The sequence below is a fragment of the Sorex fumeus genome, unplaced genomic scaffold (assembly GCF_029834395.1).
Source record: "Sorex fumeus unplaced genomic scaffold, SorFum_2.1 ptg000098l, whole genome shotgun sequence".
Classification (NCBI taxonomy): Eukaryota; Metazoa; Chordata; class Mammalia; order Eulipotyphla; family Soricidae; genus Sorex; species Sorex fumeus.
The window spans coordinates 59510189-59536824 of NW_026606155.1; the positions used below are offsets into that span (position 1 = coordinate 59510189).

At 37.2% G+C, this 26636-nt stretch overlaps 1 protein-coding gene across 6 annotated transcripts in view; it reads left to right on the top strand.

Annotated features, from left to right (window-relative positions):
- The window catches only part of RALGAPA1 (Ral GTPase activating protein catalytic subunit alpha 1), a 220919-nt gene that overhangs the window by 138786 nt on the left and 55497 nt on the right, over window positions 1-26636 (top strand). For all 6 annotated transcript variants that reach the window (XM_056133139.1, XM_056133142.1, XM_056133143.1 and 3 more), the window contains 4 exons: window positions 2142-2276; window positions 4452-4635; window positions 11330-12194; window positions 14699-14770. In XM_056133139.1, coding sequence (XP_055989114.1) covers window positions 2142-2276; window positions 4452-4635; window positions 11330-12194; window positions 14699-14770 — 1256 coding nt within the window. The remainder of the gene's footprint in view (window positions 1-2141; window positions 2277-4451; window positions 4636-11329; window positions 12195-14698; window positions 14771-26636) is intronic.

Below are 26636 nucleotides of genomic sequence, written 5' to 3' on the forward strand. Positions count from 1 at the left end.
TCATTGTTCTCTCTTCTAGCCTATGGAGTTTCTGCTAAGAAATCTAATGATAGCTTGATAGGGTGCCATTGTATGTTATCCTTGAATTTTTCCTTAACAGCCTGTGATATTTTTCTCTATAGTTAACTATTAATAATATAACAGCGATGTCTCTTGATGTATATCCCTTTGCATGTAGAAATTTGAATGTTCTCAATTTTATGGATTAAGGTGGTTGGTTCTTTCCTTGGGCTGGAGCAATAGCACAGTGGTAGGGCGTTTGCCTTGTATGCAGCCAACATGGCCGACCCGAGTTCGATTCCTCCGCCCCTCTCAGAGAGCCCGGCAAGCTACCGAGAGTATCTCGCCCGCACGGCAAAGCCTGGCAAGCTCCCCGTGACATATTCAATATGCCAAACACAGTAACAACAAGTCTCATGATGGAGACGTTACTGGGCCTGCTCGAGCAAATCGATGAACAATGGGAGGACAGTGACCTGGTTCTTTCCTTAGGTTTGGGGTATTCTCAGCTGTTATTTCTTTGACTAGGCACTCTGTTTCCCTCTTCCCCCAACTTTACTGTCTGATATTCTGTTATCTTAATAATACCTCTTCTGATTTTTCTTAAAGGTTTCATCCTTTTTCTTACATGTGTGTTTTGGGGTTGGGGCTCAAGGGATGCAAAATTGAACTCAGGGATTCACACATGCAAGGCATTTACTTTATCATTAAATCATATCCTCAGCCTTTGTAAGATCTTATCTCTCTCTCTTCCATTTGAGTCATTATTTACAGTCTTATCAGTCTCATCTGTTATTTCCTCTGGAATATTTATCCTGCTTATTGTGCTTTCCACATAGGATCTCATTTTATTGTGTTTTTCATATCCATTATGTCTGTTTAAATTTTTTTAGTAGCTTCAATCTCTTACATCCAGAACCTTCATTTCGTTATTTCATTAATGTTTCATACTGTGGTGTTGTATATTTGATGTATTTCAATGATTTTCTTCGCAATCATCATTTTAAATTCATTGGCTGTTAGATTCCTTGTTTTTATGACATTCAGTTTGATTTCTGAAGAGATTTAGTTCTCATACATCTGTCACCGGTTTTAACCTTTCATGGCATTTGCTTTATTTTGTCCACTAGGAGTCACTATGGCACTTAGTTAGATGATCCGTTTTGTTGATGAGCCCAGGTGTGTGTGGTTAGAGCTGTAAATTTCTTAGGGGTTTCCTCAGTGAACACTTCCCCACTGTCAATTGGACCAGCATGGATATGAAGTCCCTCACTGTTACTGCCTCTGTTATAAGCAGACCTATTGTCTGTTTAGGCTCATCAGACCTTTCTTTAGGTCCAATCGCAGGTATTAATTATCCTTGGTGTCATACTCTGGAGAGGGTGTGCTTGAATGGGAGCAGAGGGGAAAGCTTGTTGGAATTTGCTGTGTATTTTCTACTTAAATAACTTGAAGTTTGAGTCAATCTTTGGTGATGTGGATTTTAGAGTATTTAGTGGGCTCTTTATTGTTCTTTTGGAGGAGACACAATATTCTTTAAAGATCATTAGATCTCTTACTGCTCTTAGTCTTCTCTCACTAATTTTGATACTTTATTCAATAAAATGTGTCACAAAGATGCTGTTTTTATTTTAATATTTTAAGTGGTTTGGCTATAACATAGCTTAGAGAGTAGAATTATTTAATAAAATTCATAATACTTTTAGGAAAGTGATTATCATATTCTTCATGGCAGGATACTCATTGAGATATTATTAAATTAGAAGAGGAATGATAGTAGTATGTATGGACTAAAACCGTTCATTTGCCTTTCATTTCTTGTGTATTTAAACAACTATAACTTTGGTGTCTTATTTTTACACTTATGTATTTTTATAGTACTTTTAAAATACTTTCAACATTACTTATTTTTATGCTTAATTATACTTTCCCTAAAATGTAAGGAAGAAAATTCATAATAATTTCCATATATAGCATCAATCAATTTAAAATCAATTTAAGAGAATATAAATCATATATTAGGGTTGTTTCAGTTTCTGAAATTAAACTTAGAAAATAAGAAGTTGAAAATTTTATGTTAAGCGTTAAGCTTTTCTCTTATGGTTCTGGGGTTACAGTGTTCCTTTTCTTTATTGTTTCAGTTGGTGGTATCCTTGCTTCTCTGCCTTCTGGACTGGATCATGGCCTTACCACTAAAAACACTGCTGCAACCAATACATGCTACAGGAACAGAGAATGATAGGATGGAAAAATCGGTCCTCAGTTGCATTTATAAGGTAAACCATTTTGTTTTATATTTATTTGATAAGTGAATGGTGAGTAGTACTGGAGAGATAGATCAACAGGCTAGAGTACATGCTTTGTGTAGAGGTTTGGTTTTATCCCATTTGCCCATGATTCTCTGAACACTGCCACATGAGGCTTCAAATTCAAATACTAGTCATAGGTTTTAAAAAAAGGGCGTTTTAAAACATAGAAATAATATTTCTTACTATTAAGTTTTCATTTTTTTTTTATATATATGCTCTCCCCTTTTTGTTTTGTGAGGGAGTTGAGGGGTAGATATGCCCAGAGGTGCTCAGGGCTTATTCCTGGCTCTGCATTCAGAGTTTGCTTGGGAGAACAAATGAGATGCCAGGGATTGAACCTACATTAGCCATGTGCAAGGCAGGCACCCTACTGTTGTAGTCAGCATCACCGTCCCACAGTGACAGGGGTTCCCTGGTACGTTCTGGACCAATGCCTGACCCCCCAGCCAATGGATGAAGGAATGGGGCCACAGCTGGTACTCAGTGGCACTTTATTCAGATCAGTCAGGATTGTTATAGGGAAATCCTGAAGGATTTGGGGCGGGGGGAGGGCACAGCAGTTACACACAGGTGTGGTTGAACATGAACATAAACAATGAATAGATATAAAGTCCCGCCTTCAGTGGAAATTCTTCTAGGAGAGCCACCTGAGGACAGAATATCATCTAGGGGCTCCAACACTCTAGATTCTTTCTAGGAGATCTGCTCAAAGGCAGAATTTCATCTTGCTTTCTCCTTTCTGGTAATTAACTGGTAATCCATTTAAACAATAATATTAAATTTACTTCTTAATAATATTTCTAGTCATTTTATAAAATATAAAATTTATAAATACAGTAAGACTTTTACCTATACCTAGATTAAGTTTAACTGGCCTTTCTGGACTCATGGTAAAAGGTGGCTCTTCCTGGGGATATCTTGCTATATTTCCCAGACTATAGTCCTGAGGCCAGATTAGTTTTTCCTAATCCAAACAGGGTCCTTACTCAGTTATTTCATTTTGGGTAATATCGTAGTTTGTTCCATGGCTGTGCTGTTTACTTATTAAACTTCTTACAGTCCATAGTTCTGTCTCGTGTCGATCCCAGGGTAGCTCACAGCTTGCCCTGGGTTCACCCAAATTCTTTGATGGTACCCACTTTTTGGGGTGTAAGGAACTGAGGTCAATCTAAGGGCAACTGAGGCTGAAGTAAATATGACCAATGCTTACAAGTTAATATTATTTGGAGTCAGTTAACTTCCATATTAAAAAGGCATAGCACTAACTGTATTCCTATGTCTATAGAAAAAGGACATTGCTTTAAAATAAAGCTATGTAGAAGACTTTATGGAAAGAGAAAAGCAATATTTCATTTACATATACCAAATCCAGAAGTTTGACTTTACAAGTTCCCATATCTGATTTGGAGATATTTGTGACTAACAGATAGGAGAAGAAGAACACAAGAGAGGTTAAAGATAAACCAGAGGATTGAGAGAGCTCTGATGGAATTGGGTGTGCCCCTAGGAGCACTAGAGTAGGTATAATTCAGTTAACCTAAACTCTCTATGGGAGGAGAAAGGGCAACCCAATGATAAACCTAAAATGCTTGGAACTGTAATCGCAACACCCAGCCTGCTCTACTACTAGTTCTTCCCTAAGTACTTACTTTTTAAGAACATAGATTAATCTTATTGTCTATAAAGATCTTTACTTAAAAAGCATTTTCTACTGGATCCTGTTTTATTGCAGATTTGTGAGAGGATTCAGTTTCACTGATGTGTGGTTAGGTGACTAGAGTTAGGTTGTCCTTGTATGCTCACAATGAAATAAGAATATGTAAAGAAATACGCAGCCATCTTAGCTTCTTGGAGGGACTAAAGTGTGTCTTATCCTCGGGAGGGAGGGGAAAAATGGTCGGATCCTGCATAAAAACAAGACCCTGACTCCTGGGTACTTTAGTTTTTTTAGTCTTCATTGACTATACGTTGTATTACCTAAATTTTGTGCATTCTTCTTTTTTAAAGGTTTTCAATTGGTCTTAAAGAATAAAATTGTAAAGTACTTTGAAAATTGTCAAGTTTTTGTAGTACTCATTTTTTTCTTCTATCTTTATTTTCACATAAAGGAGAGTTTAGTAAATTTTTTGTCTGCATTTTCAGGTATTGCATGGGTGTGTTTATGGAGCTCAGTGTTTTAGTAACCCACGGTATTTTCCAATAAGCCTCTCTGATTTGGCATCTGTGGATTATGATCCTTTTATGCACTTGGAAAGTCTTAAAGAGCCTGAACCTTTGCATTCTCCTGATTCAGAACGGTCTTCTAAGCTTCAACCAGTTACAGAAGGTAATACAAAATTTTTTTTGATATCTTTGTTTCTTAGGTATTCTTAAGGTATGAAGTAAGACTGTAGGTGGACGTAATGGAGACTGTATCTTCATAAGATGCATAAGATGTTTTTTTAACTTATGTATGTTATAGCATAGTTCATTTATAGTTTAAGAACTTAAAAGTACACGTTATTAAGATTATATGTAATATTCCTTTATACTATCGTGTAGCTATTATTTTTGTGGGGGTTTTGATATTTTATGTACCATTGAATTTATATAATTGAGTAAGAGATGTAACTTTGGTCTCTGATGGACATGGCATTGAATTCTGACTTTCATTATTCACTAAGTGATTATGTCTGTTTCTTTGTGAAATGAGAATAATTTGTTCTCTCAAACAGCTGTTTTGAGTACAAAATAAAATAATATGTATAAACCTTTGCACAGTTCTTATTATATAGTGAACTCAATAACATGTAAAAAAATTACATTATTTTTACATTCAGAGTTTGTTCCCGAATATGAGGGAACAAAATACACAAGTAATCTCTTATTATAATGTGACTATTTCTTAGGAAATTCATTTAATACTTCCAAGTATCCCAGAAAAACCTAACAGTTTATTGAAGCGTTTTAAGGAGGTTGGTATACATGATAAATCTAGTATTACGAATTCTTTGGCAGTAATATTTTACAGCAGCTGACAAAATATGACCCATGCTTACCACCTCTTGTTCGAAGTTTTTATTTGTGTTGTTTATTGTCAGAAATTTGTATAACAGGAATCTTTAGAATAGTTGCAACAGTGGCCAGAGGACATTTTTTTCCACCTGTCTATTACAGAAAAAGTTTGCTCATTGATTTTTAGGGAGATTAATGGGGCTTACTCTTGGCTCTGTGCTCAGAGATCACTACTGCCAGGCTGAGGGGACCATATGTGGTGCTGAGGATTGAACCTGGGTCAGCTATGTGCAAGGCAAACTCCCTTCTTTGGCCCCTGGACAGCAGTTTATAAAGCAAGATTTTTAAGTTGTAAAACCTCCTTTTTGCTTATTTTGTTTTTTTTATTTGGATACCACAGCCAGTGGTGCTCACAACTGACTCCTGGCTCTGCACTGTGAGATCACTTCTGGCAGTGCTCGGAGAACCATTTGGGGTGCTAGAGATCGAACCTGGGCTGGCCATGTGTAAAGCAAACTCCCTATGTGCTATACTGTCTCTCCTGCCCAGAGTGGTAAAACATCTTCACATAAATTTTATGAAGAAACCAAATTTTTAAAATACTTTTGAAAGTAGAGCTGTAGCAGGATAAATGCCTGGAATCTTAATCCACTTCTCTCCTATCCCATTCAAAAGAACCCTTCCAAAAACTTCACAGAAGAAAATTGGCAACTCACTATACTAGTGGGTTATGGTTAAAGAGTAAGCTATTAAGTACAAGTTTTTACTTTTCTAAAGGTTTAAATATTTAAAATTATTAAAATATCTGGATATGTCCATTATAGTGAATTGATGACATAGTATGCAACTGGAAAAATATGAAGTTACACACCAAGGAAATAGGGCTAGAACTTGGGTTAGCCACAAAGTGAAGTAGAAATATAAAATGTAAATTATAGCCCAAGTATAAGGGAATATAGTATACTGGGCTATCCTCAACTGTATTGAAAAATGGGTCTGTGCTCAGGGATCATTCCCAGCAGTGACTTAATATGTTTTAGATTTGGCATAGTATAATTGTGTTTATTTTACTTAAAAACAAGATAAATAAGCCTTTTTTTACTTTTAAAAGCCTAAATGATATTGTTTGATTCAAGAAAATACAGTGTATTTATTAAATAGTAAAAGAAGGAGGTAAATTTTTATTATATGCAAAATTTATTGAACCATTATCAGAGACTATAAAAGAAGCAAAGAAAAAGATAATTGGTGAGCCTTTTATCTAAATTGATGAGCTTTCTTATTGATACTATGTCAAGTACTATCCTCTAAATGTATTAAGTTGTTCCTTTTGGACTTTCTTCAAAGTATTGAGAATCTGATAAATGCAGAACCTTTTAGGAACAGATGTGAAATGGCAGCAGACAATTCTGTGGTTCATAGTAACTACATGCTATGGTTTTGTTTTGTTTTGTTTTTTTAATATGATGAAAATGACTAATCATTGTGCCCTTGTCTCAGGCATGCTTCATCAACTTCAAGTACTTTTTTGGCCAAAGATTTCTAAACATAGATTGTCCCTAATAAGCTCAGTATTGGATTGAACAAGTCTTATTTGAGAACTATTGGCAGGAGTAACTATAATTATTAAATTTACTAAAGAATAAAGCTAGGTAGCGAAGTTGGCTTTTTGTCAAATGGCAGTAGTCTTATTAGCAAAAAGTCATCATTTGCTGGGTCAGAGTGAAAGGAGGCTCCAAAGGATTCATTCTGTCCTAATTATAGTTTCACCTATACATATTATGCAAAGCTAATATTTAAAGCATTTGCCAAAATTAACTTCCTCTGCATGTTCTATTACAGTGCAATGAATTGCAGCAGCTTTTTATGTCTTGCTGCTTTTGTATGACATAATAATCTGTAATTATGGGTTTGCAGCAAATGCTGTGGGGTTTGTTTAATCTGACAATCTGAAAAGACAACCTTGAATAGACTTATTTAAATGAATGCTAGTTACACAAAGCCTTAGAAGCATTGATATCTTCATTTTACGTTTTGTCACAAAGCTGTTTTTTCCTAATTTCGTTTTGAATTTTCAAATGAGAGAATTTTTGTAAATTTCCCCATGTCTAAGGAGATATATAGAAGAGAGACACATGTTCTTTAGCTTATAGCTAAAAAATAAATTTTTGACTGTTAACTAACTAAAATATTTTTATTCTTTTATATTTATGTAGTATTCTGAATTCAGAGAGTTTAGGAAAAATGTTTGGAAGGATTGGGGGTAACCTGGCAGTGCTCAGGGGTTACTTCTGACTCTGCACTCAGGAATCATTCCTGGCATTCTGGCGGTACTATGGAGACTAAATGAGGTGTCGGGGATTGAACCCAGGTCAGCTTTGTTCAAGGCAAGCTCCATACCCGTTGTACTCTCACTTGGGCTCAGGAAAAATGATTTTAACTACATGTAAAGTCTACATTTATGTTTGAGTATTTTCAGTGTTAGTATTTTAAATTATGTTATTAATTATAACATTGTGAACAAGCTTATGTGAACTGCATTCCTGCTCTCCCTCTTGGAAGAAGTAAACTGGTATCTGGACTCAAGGGATTAAGTGTTAGGAAGGAGACTGGCTTATTCTTACAGTTATTTGACACAAGTTGAAAAGGAACTTATAAAACCTATATTGTTTCTGTGATACCCAGTTATATCTGAGTTTTTTTTTTGTTTTTTTTGTTTTTTTTTTTTTTTGCTTTTTGGCTCATGCCCGGCATTGCACAGGGGTTACTCCTGGCTTATGCACTCAAGAATTACTCTTGGTGGTGCTCGGGGGACCATATGGGATGCTGGGAATCGAATCCGGGTCGGCCACGTGCAAGGCAAACACCCTACCGGCCGTACTATCGCTCCAGCCCCGAGTTTGGTTTTAAATCATAATTATTAGTTGTACTAGATTAGGGGCTGGAGCGATAGTACGGCCGGTAGGGCGTTTGCCTTGTACGTGGCCGACCTGGTTTGATTCTTGAGTACAAGAGCCAGAGTAACCCCTGTGCAATGCTCATGGCTCTCACCGCTGCTTAGAGAGCCCTCCTCTTCCTAAGAAAGGAGAAAATAATAAATACCAGAATGTTTTTAATATCTGATTTTTCTTTAATCTTCAACTGTAATTTTATTGTAATTTAAAAAGTGATTTAGTCTTAATGAGTCTCAGTCATTTGTTTAATAATGTGTGATGAATGATATTTTATTTGTTTTATGTTTTGTTTGGAAACCAGCCATGCCCAAGTCTTACTCCGGACCCAGAGCTCAGGGATCACTTCTGGCTCAGGGCCCATATATGGTGCCAGGAATAAAACCTGGCTCAGAAGCATGTAAGACAAATGTCCTGTCCGCTGTACTATCTTTCTGGCCCTAAATAATCCTTACTTTAAAGTTACTAAATAATGCTTACTTTAAAGTTACACACAGGGGCAAGGAAGATTGCTTCATGCTTGGAAGCCTGCCTCATCAACTGGGGGAGAAGGCAACTGGGATAGAGAAGGGATCATTAAGTCAGTGATGGGCGCTGTGTGCTGAAAGTACATAAAGGATGAAACATCATGGCCTCTCAGTATCAGTATTGCAAACCAAGCCCAAAAGTAAGACAGAGTAAGAAGGAAATGGTCTGCCATAGAGGCAGCGTTTGGTGGGGTGAGGGGAGGGATATTGGGGACATTGGTGGTGAAAATGTACACTGTTGGTGGGATGGATGTTCAATCATTGTATGACTGAAACTCAAACAGATTGAAACCTTTGTAACTATCTTAGGGTGATTCAATAATGAAAAAACAAAGTTATTATACACAGAAAAAAATTTTTTTAGTTCACGGTTTCTATATGCCATGGTTGAATATGAGAGGACAATTTGGACATTAGACTTGTGATCAAGACAGAAATAACACTGAACTCAGAAGCAAAAGATCAATCCTGGTGTGAAAGTCACTTTTGGTAGACAAACCTCTTAACTTCTGTGAACTCATTTGGTTTCATAGGAGAAACATAAAGTATTTCTTTAAACTTTGTATATCCACTCATCTCTTGCTGGGCAAACTTGAGTTTTGCGAGATCTTGCCTATTGGAAGTAATTCTACTGTGAACATAGGTGTGCATTTATAAATCTTTTTGAATGGGTGCTCTTTTGTTCTTCAGATCATGTTTTCTTCTCCTACTGTACATGAGCTAGTCCTCTAAATGTTTTTGAAGTTAAATTTAATGGATAAACTGATAAAATTTATACTCTTTATGTGTGAATATTAATGTCTATTGATTATTAATGTTTGCATGTTTCTATAGAATTGTCAACATTTATCACATATTATACACTTAAAATTAGGGGATTTATTTTATGTAGTTAGTGTTTTGATCATCAGGGAATTTTCAAATCTGTTCTGGCATATAAGTCATAATATTCCTAAATGATTGCATTTTAGACCATTATATGGTCTAAAATGCAATATGACCAGTATAGAAATCAGGTCACTCTGTGACTATGATACAGTATAGAGACATAGTCACTCCGTAATCATGTCAGTAATTAAGAACACTGTAAACACACTCACATATACATCTAAACATGGGTGTTCTTTACCAGTGACAACCATCCTGCCTCCTAGAAAAACATTATCAAGCCATCACCAGATTGCCCCCTCCTTCTGACATTCCAGAACTGGTTTTCACAGCTGCCTGCTTAGAGTCTCACTAGCAGCCTTTGGGTAGAAGCTTGACAAGTTCTTGTCTCTCTCCCCTTTACCTTCTTGTTCTGTGTTCCCCTCCTGTGTGTCTCTCTCTTCCTCCCTACTCTTTGAGATCTTTAGGCACTTTATCTTTTTAGTCCTTTTACTACTGTGTTCTTGATTTCTTTCTTCCTACCTTCTGTTGTGAGTTTTACTTGTTTGGCTTGATTTTGTTTTTTTTACCATACCCCATAATGCACAGTGGCTTTTCCAAGCTCTGGTGTTCAGGGGGCTGCTTCTTAGTCCTCAGGAGACCCAAGGTGCCAGGAATCCGATCCCAGGCCCCCTACATCCACAGAACACACTCCACACCATTGAGCTCTCCTCAACCTGCCTATGAGTTTTAAAGTTAATTATATGAATATGCTCTTTATCTATTTGCTTTCTTTAATGTGTTTAAGGATGAAAAGTTCTTTTGTACAGCAGCTCAAACCAGACCATGTTGACTCATGTAGAACCTTTAGAAAATTTAGTATTAAAGTTAACTATATGGATATGCTTTGTATCTATATGCTCTCTTTATTGTGCTCAAGGATGAAAAGTTCTTATATATAACAGCTCAAACCAGATCATGTTGACTCATGGAGAAGCCTTAATAAATTGTAACACTTAAGCAGGCCATAAAATGTTTTTTATTTAAAATAATGTGTACTTGATATATACTTGCTTTATTGAGTCACTGTTTAAATCAGTCTTAACTCTACACATTTAAGGAAAGAGCACTTTCTCTGAACCATTTATGTTATTGTAAAAACCAGAATTGTATTGCATTTAAGACCTGCTACTGCTATTTTTGAGTCTTCCCATAAGATATATTTATCATTTGGACTTCATGGCATTCTAATCTGTGTATTAAGAACTTTCAAATGAGTGGTTTGTGAGGGGGATTTTATGTTCTTTGAACCTGTGATCTACCTTTACCGGCTTTCTTTTCTTTTATCACGTATTATACACTTAAAATTAGGGAATTTATTTTATGTAGTTAGTATTTGGATCATCAGGGAATTTTCAAATGTGTTCTGGTATGTATGTCATAATACTCTCAAATTATGGATCAATAATCAAAATTTTCAAAAAGGTCTTTAGATAAAGCTATCAAATAGCAGTTTTCTTCTTTATTATTCCATCATTCCTGTAGTATAGAAATAGGAGTACTTCAATATTTTAGAGTGATTTTTTTAATGTAATGAAATTACCATTTCTTGTCTTTTATTTCATTGCTTTGTGGCTTCCTAGAAAACAGTATTCCTATTCACTTGTATTTTTTATTTCAGTGAAAACTCAAATGCAACAAGGATTGATCTCTATAGCTGCTCGCACTGTTATTACCCATTTGGTAAATCACTTGGGACATTATCCAATGAGTGGTGGTCCTGCTATGTTAACCAGTCAGGTGTGTGAAAATCATGACAATCACTACAGTGAAAGTACTGAACTTTCTCCTGAACTCTTTGAGAGTCCAAATATCCAGTTCTTTGTGTTGAACAATACCACCTTAGTGTCCTGTATCCAGATTAGATCAGAAGATAATATGCCTGGAGGAGGCTTATCTGCTGGCCTTGCATCAGCCAACTCAAATGTCAGAATCATAGTTCGTGACCTCTCTGGAAAATATTCGTGGGATTCTGCTATCCTGTATGGACCACCACCTGTAAGTGGCTTGTCAGAACCTACATCTCTCATACTTTCATTGGCTCGCCAAGAGAAGCCTGAAGAGCTTCCTACATCTAATGAATGCTTAGAAGATATAACAGTAAAAGATGGAATTTCTCTCCAGTTTAAAAGAAGACTTAGAGAAACTGTACCAACTTGGGATACAATAAGAGATGAAGAAGATGTTCTTGATGAACTTTTGCAGTATCTAGGTTTAACCAGTCCTGAATGCTTACAGAGAACTGGAATCTCACTTAATATTCCTGCTCCACAACCTGTGTGCATATCAGAAAAACAGGAAAATGATGTTATTAATGCTATACTTAAGCAACATACAGAGGAAAAAGAATTTGTTGAGAAACATTTTAATGACTTAAACATGAAAGCGGTGGAACAAGATGAACCAATGCCTCAAAAACCTCAGTCAGCATTTTATTATTGCAGATTGCTCCTTAGTATATTGGGAATGAATTCCTGGGACAAAAGGTGAGAATAAAGGAAGGGGAAATTATATTAGAGTTACTCATCTTTTATGTGAGGGGTGGGATGAGGCAGGGTTGGGGAGGGACTCCCAAGTTGTGTATATGGACCCTGAGGGCCACTCCTAGAGATATGCTGCCAACCGGGTCAAACAGCCCACTGTGAGGACCTGAGGATGTGGTGCTGTTCCAGCCCCGCATTGCTGGAAACCTTCAGTGCCCCTCTGGCAATGCCAGGGCCTGTCAGGCTGCACCTGGTAAGGCTGAGAGGGGTGTGCAATGCCGGTATCAAACTAGGGTCAACTTTGTGCAAGCACGGGCTGTCTCCTGGCCCCAGGTTGCTCATCTTCTGATCTAATGTTTTAGTCTACTTTCTCACTAAGTTTTATGTACTAGTTCAGTGACTATTGCGTAGAGTTTTTGTGTATTTTGGTTTTGTTTGTTTTTAGAGATCACTAAGTCATATGAAGATTTAGTCAAATAGATAACTGTTGACTTTTTCCATAATGACCAGTAGAACTAGTCATGTAATTGGAAAAAATCTTTTTTCCCCAACCTTTACATAAGCAAATAGGAAAAACTGTTCTTGCAGTACTTCTGACACCAAATATGTGGGTTTTCTGCATCAAATAACTCTGACACTATGTGTAGTTCATGCACACATTTTTAGGTCTCACAAGACTACCTCCAACATCCAATGCCATTTGCATGTACAAACACCCCATACTTTGACTGACTGGTAATAAATCAGGAATTTCCTATCAGCCTATTCTTAGGTCAATAATTATATGAATCACAAAAAAAAAACATTGACTTTCTTTTGCCAGTTCAGTGAAAAGGGCAGTTAATGGATAGTATAAAGAATAGATAAAGGAAGCATTAAATAGGTGTATCTGGTAAGAGCTAGAGCTCCTGTCCCTATGGTATTGGCATGTACCACCTTCCCCACATGCTGATGGTATCACCCAACCTGGAACCTCTGAATTCCACAGACTTTCATGAAAGCTTGATCATAGCACCCAATCTCCAACCTTTCTCCCTCTCTCGAGGATGGGTGTGGGTCTTAAAAGTTCTAAGCTTCTAACCATAACTTGTTTTCTGGTGACACTGACCAGGAAACCACTGAGAATGTATCCTTAAAACAAAAAACATTCTGTTAGCCAGGAAATTCCAGGGGATTTAGGCGCTCTGTATAAGATGTCTCTGTTACCCCCATCATTCAAGACATTATAAGCAGTTTAGAAGCTCTATATTGGTGGCAGTCTGGCAGGGTTTTTTTTAGTAAAACAGTACAAATCGTTTCTCATTAATATCAGAAAAATTAACTCAAGATTTAGTTACATAAAGAATTAACATACTATAAAGAAAGGAATCTAGATTTCATTCTTCATGGTATGCATGCAGGTCTCAATAAAAACTTGCAATAAATACATTTAAGTTAGGTAGGACTTAAATGAAAAGGTATTGAACTTAATACAGGTATACACCTAGGTTAAAGTCACTTTCCATTTGAGACTTGCATAGTCTGCCAAACTAGGAAATACTTTGCCACTCAGTAATGGTGAAATTTAAATTAGATAATGCATAAAATACTAAATTTGTATCCTAATGCAAGCATTATTAATATACCTTTATTGTGAAAGTTTCTAAGATTCTGAAGGTTGTCAGAAATAAAACAAGTGTTACTCTTTTTTGTTTAATTTATAGTAAGAAGAGAGCTCAGATATTAGTGGGTTAATAACTATTAACTTAGATTTGTATGTGAAATATTGAGATGGAATTTTGCTTCCCTGTCTTGTGTTTATTATCTTATTTGACTTAAACCTTACACTTATTAGAAGGAAGTGTCCTCTACCTCACAGAATGGCCATGTGGAATCAGGAATACGGTTTGCTGTATGTTGTGCCCCAGACAGACACTGCCACTCATGTATGCATTCTGCAGTCTTTTGCTGTGCAGTGATACATATGCTGTTTCAAGAAAAAAGAAGTTACATTTGAGTACAGCAGCAACTTCCTATTAATCTGTACATAGTTAGCACCTATAGAAACATAAATTTATACATTATATCATAGTGTAGTAGCTACATATAACATAAAACAAAGAAAACCATTTTCATTTGGATTGTACGTGCTTATTTTGTGTTCATTTCGTGAATATTCTATTTTGTGAATATTCTATTTCAGGAACACATTTTTCTGAAGCTCTTAGTAAATCTACAAATAATTTTATCCATATTCTGGACATGAGTTTGGGAAGCTAATAACATCTGCAAGGAAAATCTGAAGTGGCCAATAGACAATATTCCACTAGCAAAATATATTAGGGCCTGGGTAGAAATAATGACATCTATTCTTTACGTTTTTTTTAGGGTCTGTTCTCCTTTGTATTAGAAGTATGAAAAGGCAAGAAAAGTATAAGAGTTGCATGCATAGAGTGGAAAGTATTTCCGGGACTGTCATATCATTCACTGCAAAGGTGATGAAAATGTTTATAAATCTCTCCATTTAGGAGGAGCTTTCATCTCCTGAAGAAAAATGAAAAGCTACTTAGAGAACTTAGGAACTTGGATTCAAGACAGTGGTAAGTTGTTGAAAAATCTTCACATTTATAGCTAGCAACTGTCAGTTTCTCTGTTTCTAAGTGCAAAGTGATTTATTATTGAGTCAACTTTCTGAGCAGAAATTCTCATTTATACCATGGGGTTAATAAAATTTTTTTAAGAAAATAAGAATTTTATTAAAATGTTTTGTATCTTTGAATTTTTAGACTTATTTATGTATTTCAGAATTAGAGAAATTAGAGAATCTGATCAAATTAGATTGTTTTAAACTAGAGAAATTAAAGAATCAGAGAAGTCTAATTAAACCTATAAAATGTCCTTCAGATTTCCCATACTTATAAAATCCCAGATATACCCTTAGGCTAAGTTTTGTATTTAATCAAAGTAACATTGCATAATAACAATGTAAATTTTAACATGCAACTTTAAAAATGAACTCTCACCACTAAAAATCCAGTTCTATCATTTGCTATGCAAATTGACATCTGTTATCTGATTCAGTCTCACACTTCTCCCTTCCCTTTGCTAGCCACTGATTGGTCTTAAAGTTTATTTTTATTCATTGATTTTCACTGAAAATATGACAAATCATAACGATCTTTATCTTTCTTAGTCTGACTTATTTCACTTAACCTAATACTCTCTCGATCCATCCAGATTGTTGCTGTTGGCAGGATTTTTTTTTTTTTAAACGGCTGAGTAGTATAACAAATCATCTTTATCACTCATTGGTTGTCGGGTACTTAGATTGTTTTCAGTGCTTGGCTATTCCATGCAATTAACATGAGGATGCACATCTCATATTTCACAAAATATAAATTCATGTTTTGTATTTTTCTGATTAAAACTCAGTAATTGTTGGGCCCAGGAGTAGCATAAAGGTTAAGGAACTTGCCTTGCATATAGTTGATCCTGGCTCAATCCCTGGCACTGTATCTTGTCCTCTGAGCACAGTAAGCCTCATCTGAGCACAGTAAGCCTCATCTGAGCACAGTAAGCCTCATCTGAGCACAGTAAGCCTCATCTGAGCACAGTAAGCCCTGAGCACAGTTCAGAATGTCACCCTCAAAAAAAAAAAAAACCAGAAAACTATCCAGTTGTGGAATAACTAAATTATTGCATGGAATTTTAGTTCTTAATTTTTGGAGAAGTCATCGTGCTACTTTTCACAATGGCTGCCAATTTACATTTCCATCCACAGTACCTAGGAAGGAGTCCTAGAAATCAAATTATTTTTAAGTCAAATCGTAAAGCCACTTTTTTTCTGGCCCTACATATTGCAAACTTGCTTCATCTTAAGTACTGTTACTACTACTGTTACCTGATATAGTCTAAAAATATTCTACTGAATAAATAGCAGTACTGTTACATAAAAAAAAAATTCTAGTTCAATATGCATCATCTCTTTATAAATTGAGAGGCAGATTGTGGTATCTTTAAAAATTTGTTTCTTCATTCCTAGTGAAATTAATATTTTTCGTATATTTATAAGAGGTTAACCTCTTTTCAAATTCTTGGTGTCATTTTCTATTTAGAAATTTTTCTCAGTTTTTGGCATTTACCTATGTATGTGTTAAGGACTAATTTTATACTATTTCTGAGAGCATTTCCAGTTGTTTGGATGTCAGTTAACAACTTCAGATTGTTTACCATCTAAGTTTTCCACATGCTTTGTTTTGGCCACACCTAGCTGTGCTAGTTCAGCTATTTCCATTTTGTGCTCAAGGTCACCTCTTTGCACTGCTCAGGGAAACAGACCTTGACAGGAATCGAACCCAGAGCTCTTGCATGCAAAGAAATCCCTGTGAACTCTTTCCCCAGTCCTGATTTTTTTTCCCCTTTTTTATTTAGTAATATTCCTTTTCTTCCTTGGGGTTTTTTCAGTTAATTTAAATAATCCATACTTTTTCAGTATAATTTTTATGTTAATCTAAGCTTATCAGATAATGGTTTGCAAATATTTTCTTTCTTTTTATAGGGTGCCTTTTCTTTTTTTTTTTTTGATATGTGTAAGTTTTTTAGTTTGCAGTAGTCCCACTTTTTTAATTTGCTTGCCTTTGTTGCTTGTGCTTTGAGTGTCAGATGCATAAAATTATTAATTACACTGTGTCAAGGATCTTATTTTTTGTTTTTTTATGGTTTCAGATTTTACATTTAAATCTTTAATCAATCTCAAGTTTATTTTTGTGAGTGGTGTGAAATAACGGTTCACCTTTACTATATTATATATGAGTATCTAGCTTTCCCAAACATTTTTGAAGAGACTATCTTTTCGACACTGAGTGTTCTTGATTCCCTTGTGAGATGTTAATTGGTTATTTATGTCATTTTATTTCTGGGTTCTTAAAATTCTGTTCTCTTGAGGTATGTATCTGTTCTTAGCTACTCTTATACTGTTTGAATTACTATAGCTTTGTGTACTATCATGAAATTAGAAAGTAAATTTTGTTGTTTCAGTGCCTTTCTCAAAATTTGACTATTTGGCTGGTTTGTGATTTCATTCTAATATCAGGATAGTTTTCTATAAATAATCACTGTATCACTGTCATCCTGTTGTTCATCGATTTCCTTGAGCAGGCACCAGTAACATCTCCTTTGTCCTAGCCCTGAGATTTTAGAAAGTGCCACATTCGAGACTCTTTAAGAGTCAGGAGAATGAGACCCATCATTGTTACTGGTTTGGGGCATATTGAATATGCCACAGGGAGTTTGCCAAACTCTGCCATGTGGGCAGGATACTTTTGGTAGCCTGCCAGTTCTCCAGAGTAAGAACTAGATAATAAATGTCCAGGAGCTGGGTTTTATACTCTCTGGGTCTTGGCCGTTGATGGGATTACATGGCGCCAGGGAAAGTTGGTGGGTGTAACGCCTACATACTGGAAGATGGGGAATCTGGGTGGAGAAGGCCCCAGTCCCAATCCGAGCAGGCTCAGAGATCTACGCCCTGGGTCCCGCACATCTGGGTTCTTCTGCCCGTTCCTTCATGCGTGAGGCTCATCCAAACGTGTGGAGAGTGGTCTTAAGCATGACTGTGGCTGGAACCGGAGGTCTTCAGCTGCCGGGGCTCTGCTCGGGGTGGGGAGGGAAACTCAACCCACCCTCCTCCAAGGGACCCTGGTGAGGACAGCCAAGTGCAGGGGCAGGAGACTCTGCGCTGTTCTCTTCTGGGAGCTGTTCTCTTCTCTCTATAAATAATGGCCATCAAAATCTTACTAGGGATTGTATTGAGTCTATATTTTGCTTGAAAGGTATAAACACTTTCAATAGAAAAGTTTCTAATCTGTAAACCTGGTCTGTCTTTCCATTTATTTATACCTCCAATATTTTAAATCAATTATTAGTATTTATTGTAAAGTTTTTTTTTCTTATGTCTTGGTTAAATTCATTCCTGATCTTGTCCATATGGAATATAAAGAAATAAGGCCAGGGATCAAATAGTTCCCAAAGGGAACATGCTCTGGTGTCAACAAGAAAGATCTGGGATGACAGAGGGGCAGAGGTGAGGGTGGGGACGTAGTACTGCACCAATAAAGCAGTAATACAGAAACTGCCATAAAGCACAGTACCTAATATGAAGTAATAATAGTCTTTAAAAATTAAATATAAATCTATTTCTATCTTTTTATTCTTTGGAAATGAGGTGATTTTATATGGTTTCAAACAATATATTGTTATGTTTAGAAACTTTTCTGTGCTTGTGTCCTGAAACTGAACTGAATTTACTAGTTCTAACAGTTTTTGTTGGAATCTAGGAACTTTATACTTCAAGATTAGCTCATCTGCAAAGAAATACTCTCATATCTTTTTTTATTTATTTTTCTTTTGGTTCACAATGCTTAGGGGTTACTCCTGGCTTTGCACTCAGGAATTACTCCTGGCGGTGCTTGGGGGACTATATGGGGTGCTGGGAATTGAACCCGGGTCAGCCGCATGCAAGGCAAATGCTCTACCCACTGTACTATCACTTCAGCGCCTACACTTAGTTCTGTTTTTTTACTTTTTCCTTTTAATTCATATGCCTTTTTTAATTTTCTTGATTGATTGCTCTGGCTAGGAATTCCAATATATTGAAAGTGATTGATAATCATGCATCTGGTCTTAGAGAAAAAGTTTCAGCTCTCGGGGCTAGAGAGATAGTACTGCGGGTAGAGCATGTGGCCTTACCATTGAGTATAATATTAGCTGTGGTTTTTATTATATTGGAATATTTTCTTTGCCATATCTGATTTGTTGAGTTGATTAATTTTCCCCCTAAATAATGCATGGGCGTCAAATGTTTTCAAATGCTTTTTTTCTGCATCTATTAGTATGATTGTGTGCACTTTTGTATTCTATTCCACTGATGTGATGAATCACATTTATTGATTTATGTATATTGAAATCTTGCTTCAAAGGGATAATTTAAAGTCATGTTGAGTTCATTTTGTCAGCATTTTATTAGCTAGTAATTTTTATATCTATGTTTTTTTTAACAGTATTGGCATATAACTGTCTTTGTTTTGGGTCAACACCTGGTTCTGTGCTGAGAGGCCTTGCCTAGCAGTGCTCAGGAGACTCTATGCAGTTCTGGAATTGGAGCCAGTAGATCACCCATAGTCTAGCCAAGCACCTTAACCTTTGTACCATCTCTCAGGCCTTGTAGTTTTCTTTTCTTATGATGTCTTTACTTGTCTTTGGGTCAGAGTAATGATTGTCTTGTCCAATGATTTTGGAAATATCCCCTCTTCCATTTTGGGAAAAGAGTTGGTATTCTTAAAATATTTGATAGAATTTAGCAGTGATAGGATAGATGATGATGATGATGATGATGATGATGATGATGATGATGATGATGATGATGATGATGATGATGATGATACAGGGTGATAAACATGACAGAAAATGTTACAGGAGTCTATGAAAGTCCATGGAGATACAAATATAGGTTCAAAAGGGATGTAAAAGGGCCAGAATAGTTTAGATTGTCAGTAGCTTAGGTAGAAAACCTTTCTGGAAAAACTTACGTTTCCATGCTGGGGGAAAGGGCAGCTAGGTTAAGAGAAGGGACCACTAAGTAAATGATGGTTGACGAACTCACTCAGGATGGGAGATGCATCCTCAAGGTAGGCTATGGACCAACATGATGGTCGCTTCTTACCTGCATTGCAAATCATAACAACCAAGAAAGAAAGAGAAAGAGAGAGTTAAGAGGGAATGTGCCTGCCACAGAGGCAGGGGATGGGAAGGGATGGGGGTGTCGTGAGGGATACTGGGAACATTGATGGTAGAGAATGGGCACTGGTGGAGGGATGAACATTTTATGACTGAAACATAATCACAAAAGTTTGTAAGTCTATAAAAAAAATAATTTTTTAAAAAGTTGTGTTTAATCTGAAACCAAAAGGATAAGCAGGAGCCTATGCTATTTCATTGTTAAATAATAAGGAATAAAGCTAAAATAAGAACATACAATGTTAGAAGTACAAAAATGATGAGCATAAAGAGAAATAACAAAGGCCAGAGCAATAAGTACAGCAGGTAGGATAGGTTTGATCCCTGACATCCTACATGGTACCCTGAGTGCCAGGAATGATTACCAAGTGCTTAGCTAGGAGTAACCCCTGGTCATTGCCAGATACGACCTGGAAACAAAACAAAAGTCAAAAAAATAGAGAAATAACAAGACAAAAATTAATGACTTTAGAGGCCATGGATCTGATTCTTCGGTAGAACACAGGTCTTGCTTGTACAAGGCCCTGTGTGAGCCCTCACGTCAGCACTGACTCTATGGCCCTAAGCACTGCTAGGATAAGCATCTTCAGGAGCAGTGCCAAGCACCACCCATAAAAAGAAAAAGAAAAATTAATGATTTAGAAAAAGGATCAAAAGTTGTGTCTTTGAAAAACTTCAGTACATTATTTGCATGAAGGTTAAAAAATTCACTGAAATGATGATGTGGCATTCACTTGCATCTTGTTGACAAGTTAAAAATGGTGTTTGAGGATGTGACTCAGTGGTAGAATACCTGCCTGCCTTGTGCATGCATGAGATCCCAAATTCGATCCCCAGTATAACCAGAAATCACCGAAACTGATCCCTAGCACCTCAGTCCATGGACTGCCTTCAGCACGTCACAGCCAAGTGTGTGTGTGCAGCCAGTGAAGTGTGCACTCCTCCGTAAGTGTGGGAGTGCCAAACAACTAGACAGCAAAATTCAACTACAGGGGCTATGGGGAGGGGGCGAGAGACTTTTTAAAAGTTGTTTTTTAGTCAACATTTACAAAATAGCCTAGCTCTGTAACCAGCTTGAACTTGATACCCTGGGAAGGATGTCAGGGAGATCATCAGAGACCCAGAGAAGTAAGAAATGAGAATATGGAGATTCATAATATATTATGCAGTATGGCCTGGTATAGTTCAAAACTATTCATCAAAATAAGAAAGCAGAATGGCCCACTCTCAAAAGAAAATCAATATAAACTAATCCTGATTTTAGTCAGATATTGAACAATAACAACAAAACAAGCATTTGTAATGTGTTCAGTGATGAAACACATGGTCAAATAACTGAACATATATGAAATCCCAATTTTAAAAAAAGATTTAAAGAGAACCAAATATAAATTTTAGGATGAAAACTACAATGTCTGAAATTTTTCTCAACTTGGAGAGAACTGGTACCCAAATGGTGGAAAAGGGAACAATCTAAGAGTGTTCTTAGGGTTCTACCACCAAAACAAAAACAAATGCATCAAAAAGCATGCATCAGCAACCGAGTTAAATACAGAATCTTGCCTGGGCACCTCAGAGAAAGTCCGCTGTGGAAACTGGCTGCCATCTCCAGAAGAACCCTGCTGTGGAAAAAAAGGAGCGCTTGGCAGATTGAAAGCTACAGCTGGCAGTGTGGGGTGGGGGGCTAGGCAAGAATTCTACCAATGGAGCCATCCTTGCAGCTCTGATAAATTTTTACCTACTCCTTACGATCGTTTCCAGGTTACCATTCTTTCCAAATCAGATCGTCTCCTGAGTTCCCAATTATGTTTAGAAGCGCGGTTACCCAAAGCAGACCCTTCACTTCCCCCTGCCCTAGATTTCTCACAGTCCCTTCTGCCTTCCTCACCTTGGGTTCCTCATATCATTTTCCTGCTCCCAGCCTCCTGACTCATATTCTTATTACTGCTTTCTAAAAGTGTTGTAACAACTCTACATTCTCATTTGCTAGACAGTTCTCATTACCAGAATAATTTTTTTAAGCAAATGTTATTTTATTCCTTCATGGATCCCCAAAAGTTGACCCGACTCCTAAGTCTAGAATGGAGTCCATACCAGCTGATCTTGGCTGTTAAGTTTCTTTACATTATTTTATGCTGTTCTGCTTCTTGATTCCTGCTGAATTACTTCCATTCTCTTACGTAACTTGAATATATGGGGACATCTTCCTTGAAAAATGGTTTTCTTGTTTTTGTTTTGAGGCCACACTCGACTGTACTCAGGACTTCACTCATGGTTCTTCACTCAAGAATTACTCCTGGCAGTGCTCGGGAAGCCAAATGTGATGCCTGGGATCAATCCCAGGTCAACTGCCCGCAAGGCAAGCACCCTAACCTCTGTTCTAATGGCTCCAGCTAAGTATAGCAAATGAGCTCATGGTACTTGCTTACTTTTCAAAGGAATTTTTAAAATAAAGACAATTTCCTTTGTTTTTCTAATACATTGGGTTCAAGTAAAAACTTTATCTAATTCTATGACAGTAAGACTATTCTGGAGCCATAAAACCTGGAAACAAAGCTGATTTACTTGTCTAGAAGACAAAGGGGAAAGAAATGAATTCAATTATTAATGACCTAATCTGACTAGGCCATTTATAGACTTTCATTTTTGGACTATATTATCTAATACCTTTCCAGCTTGGTCAAATCACCAAGGTTTGTGTGATTTTTTTTAAAGAGTTTTAGGATGTTTTATGTTTTTTAATTATAAAAAAGTAATTTTATTTTCCTCCTCTTTTTGTTGTTGTGAGGGCCAGGGCTTGTATTTTCAGTGCACTGCTTGCAAGCTTTTCGATTGTGGTGCTCACCAATGAAGAATGGGGGTTCCACATTTTTCAGTTGCAGTGCTCATACACACTGGGCCACAGAACAGTGGAGATCACATATTTTAGGAGATCACATATTCAAAATTAAAAATTGAGCTCCCGTTTGACCCAGGAATACCACTCCTGGGAATATATCCCAGAGAGACAAAAAAGTATAATTGAAGTGACATCTGCACTTGTTTGTTCATTGCAGCACTTTTTACAATAGACAGAATTTGGAAAAAACCTGAGTGCCCGAGAACAGATGACTGGTTAAAGAAACTTTGGTACATCTACACAATGGAGTACTATGTAGCGGTTAGAAAAGATGAAGTCATGAAATTTACATACAAGTGATACTACATGGAAAGTATCATGCTGAGTGAAATTAGTCAGAAAGAAAGGGACAGACATAGAAAGATTGCATTCATCTGGGGAACATAAAGTGACAAAATAGGAGACTAACACCCAAGAATGGCCGAGATTAGTACCAGGAGATTCACTCCAAGGCTTGGAGGCCAGCCGCACACGCTAGGGGAAAAGGCAGCTCAGATAGAGAATGGAGCACCAAATAAAGGGTGTTGAGAGGATCCTCCCAGGATGGGAGATGCATGCTGAAAGTAGACTATAGACCGAACATGATTGCCACTCAATGCCTCTTTTGCAAACCGCAGCACCCAAAAGGAGAGAGAGAACAAAAGGGAATGCCTGCCACAGAGGCAGTGTGGGATGGGGAGAATGAGGGAGTGGGAGGGATACTGGGATCATCGGTGGTGGAGAATGGGCACTGGTGGAGGGATGGGTACTTGATCATTGTATAACTGAAACCCAAGCACCAAAATTTGCAAGTCTACAACTGTACCTCATGGTGTTTCACTAATAAAAATTTTTTAAAAAATAATAAAAATTATCTTAAAAAAAAGATGTGGCGTAAAAACAAAAAAATAATTTTTTCCATAAAATGATAAAATGCCAATTAAATAATCTGTATGTGAATGTTCATAACAACAGCATTATATATGAAAAGTAAAACTAATTAAATGCTCATTATAGATATGTAGCATATTGATATGATGAAATGAATCAATTATAGTATACAAAATAATAGTTATATTGATATGATGAATATTATTCAACAGTAATTAGGAGTGAAAAGGCCTGACTGACCCAGACTTGGTCCCTAGCACCCCAAATGGTTTCCAAAATCCTGCCAGGAATGATCTTTCACTGCAGAGCCAGGAGTAAGATGCAAGTGCTGCTGGGTGTGGCCCCCAAACCAAATTCCCAACCAACCCACACCCCCAAAACTTGCCCAAAAAAAAAAGGGCACAATGACATATTGAGGTATACAACACTATGGATGTCACTTTATAACACTGTTCGAGGAAGCCTGCCACATTTAAAAAAAAGTCACATACTTTTTTACATTTGATTCTTTACATAAAATGTGCAGACTATGCAAATCTACAGAGACAGAAAGTAACTGAGTGCTGACTAACGCTGGGAAGAAGAGAGTGATAACTGGGGTAATGGAGAATGATTGGTAATGGTTCTGGGGTTGCTTTTTTTGAAGGGTTTGAAATATAATTAGATGATTGTGATAGCAGTTACCTGTGAATATGCTAAAGCTATGTACATTTTAAATGAGTGAATTGTACGGTGTATGTGAATTAACATCTCCACATAGCTGTTAAAATTTTTATTTGGGATTGGGGATCTGTACAGGGTTTGGGCACATGTCTGGCATATGCCTGACACCAATTCAACCCCCTGTACCACATGGGCCCTATCTCCATCCCCAGCATTGCTAGGTGTAGCATCAGAGTTGGCAGAAAATCGCAGTGGCCAAAGGTCTTTTTTTTTTAATTAGTTGAGACACCATGAGGTACAGTTGTAGACTTACAAATTTTTGTGCTTGGATTTCAATTATACAATGATCAAATACCCATACCTCCACCAGTGCCCATTTTCCACCACCACAGGTTCCAGTATCCCTCCCACCCCCTTTTCCCCCCCATCCCACCTTGCCTCTGTAGCAGGACATTTTGTTCTCTCTCTCCTTTTGTTCTCTCTCTCCCCAAAGGTCTTTTGAATACACTGCTTGCAGGGCCCAAAAGGAAAAAAAATTCGGGGGCGCTGTTCTAGTAATAAAATTTATAATGGCTAAAAGACAAGATCAGGTGTGTTCTATTAAATTGGTTCTTTTATGTCAATTTAAATTTTTCACTTCTCTTTATTATCTGACTAGCTGCTGCTGCCATTAGAATAATATGAACCATAACAGTAAATAATGAGGCAAAGGTATTAGGAAAAAGTGAAACTGACAGACTTGCAACCACAAATACTCTTTTAAGTGTATGTGTGGTGCTGATACAGTCAGTCACTTCACTTCACGTTAGTCGTCGATTTGCTCAAGCGGGCGCCAGTAACGTCTCCATTTGTCCCTGTCGCGTGCTAGTGTAGCCCAATGGCATCTGTTCGCTCTGGGAACATGAAGAGCCTCAAACCGATCATTCATGATCTTGATGAAGAAGTCTGACCATCTGGTAGGTGGGCGGCCAGGCGGTCTTTTGACATCCCGTGGAATCCAGTCGGTAACAGCTCTAGTCCAGCGGTCGTCTTTAAATCTCATTATGTGACCAGCCCATCTGATTTTTGACACCTTGGCAAACTAGACAGCATCCCTGATTTTTGATCATCGACGGATGTCGGAACTCCAGATTCTTCCTCTCATTTGAGTGAAACGTGAATAACTGATACAATATTATCAGGTTAATATTGGAAAACATCAGCACTCCTTTGTAAATATCCAATACAAATAATACTAAAAATAATTTGAGATTTAAAAATTTGAAATTTGATGGCTCAAGGATTCTAGGGATAGCTCAGTGTTAGCATAGCATGCTTGCTTTGGCGGCAGCATGCATGCTTTCCAAGCATAATGCTGCTAGCTTGGTCCCAAGTGCCATCCTAATATCCTAAAATATGTGGTCTCCAGTGTTCTGTGGCCTAGTGTGTATCCCAGTATCCCTCCCACCCCCCAGCCTCTCAATCCCACCCTGCCTCAGTGGTAGGGCTTTCCCTTTTGTTCTCTCTCCTTTGGAGTGCTATGGTTTGCAAAAGGGGAATTGAGTGTTTATGCCACATCTTGAGGCTACTCCTGACTTTGCTTGGGGGTCACTCTTTATGGTGCCCAGAAGACCATGTCGTACCAGGGATTGAACCTATTTGCAAAGCTTGCACTCTAGCCTATTTTTCTGGCCTGGTTTTACGAACATTTTAAGTAAGACTTAGAGTTTTATACCTTATATTTATGCTAATGGTCCATTTTTTTGGTTGGGTGTTTTTAAGGGAAAGTGGTAGCACATGTGGTTGTGCTCAGGGCTTACTCTTGGATCATGCTCAGTGATCACTCCTGGTGGGGCTCAGGGGGCCTTAATTATGGATGGCATTGAACCCAGGTCAGCTGTATGTGAGACAAGCACCCTACACACTGTACTATCTCTCCAGTCCCACTTATGATCCACTTTTACTTTAAGTGATATATAGTGTGAGGTAATGCTTCAGCCTCTTTTTCTTTTGTATATAGAGATCAAGCTGATCAGTAACATTTGTTGGAACAAAGTTTTCCCCTTACTGAATTGTCTTCGTACTGTTGTCAAAAGACAATTACCATAGATATAAAGGTTTATTCCTGGACCCAGGTTCTGTTTCCTATAGATCTATAGGTCTGTTCTCATTGCAGTAGTATAGCGTGTTGATTTACAGCAAGTTTTAAAATTGGGAAGTTTGTGTTTTCTAATTGTTTCCTTCTTTTTCATTACTGTTTGTCT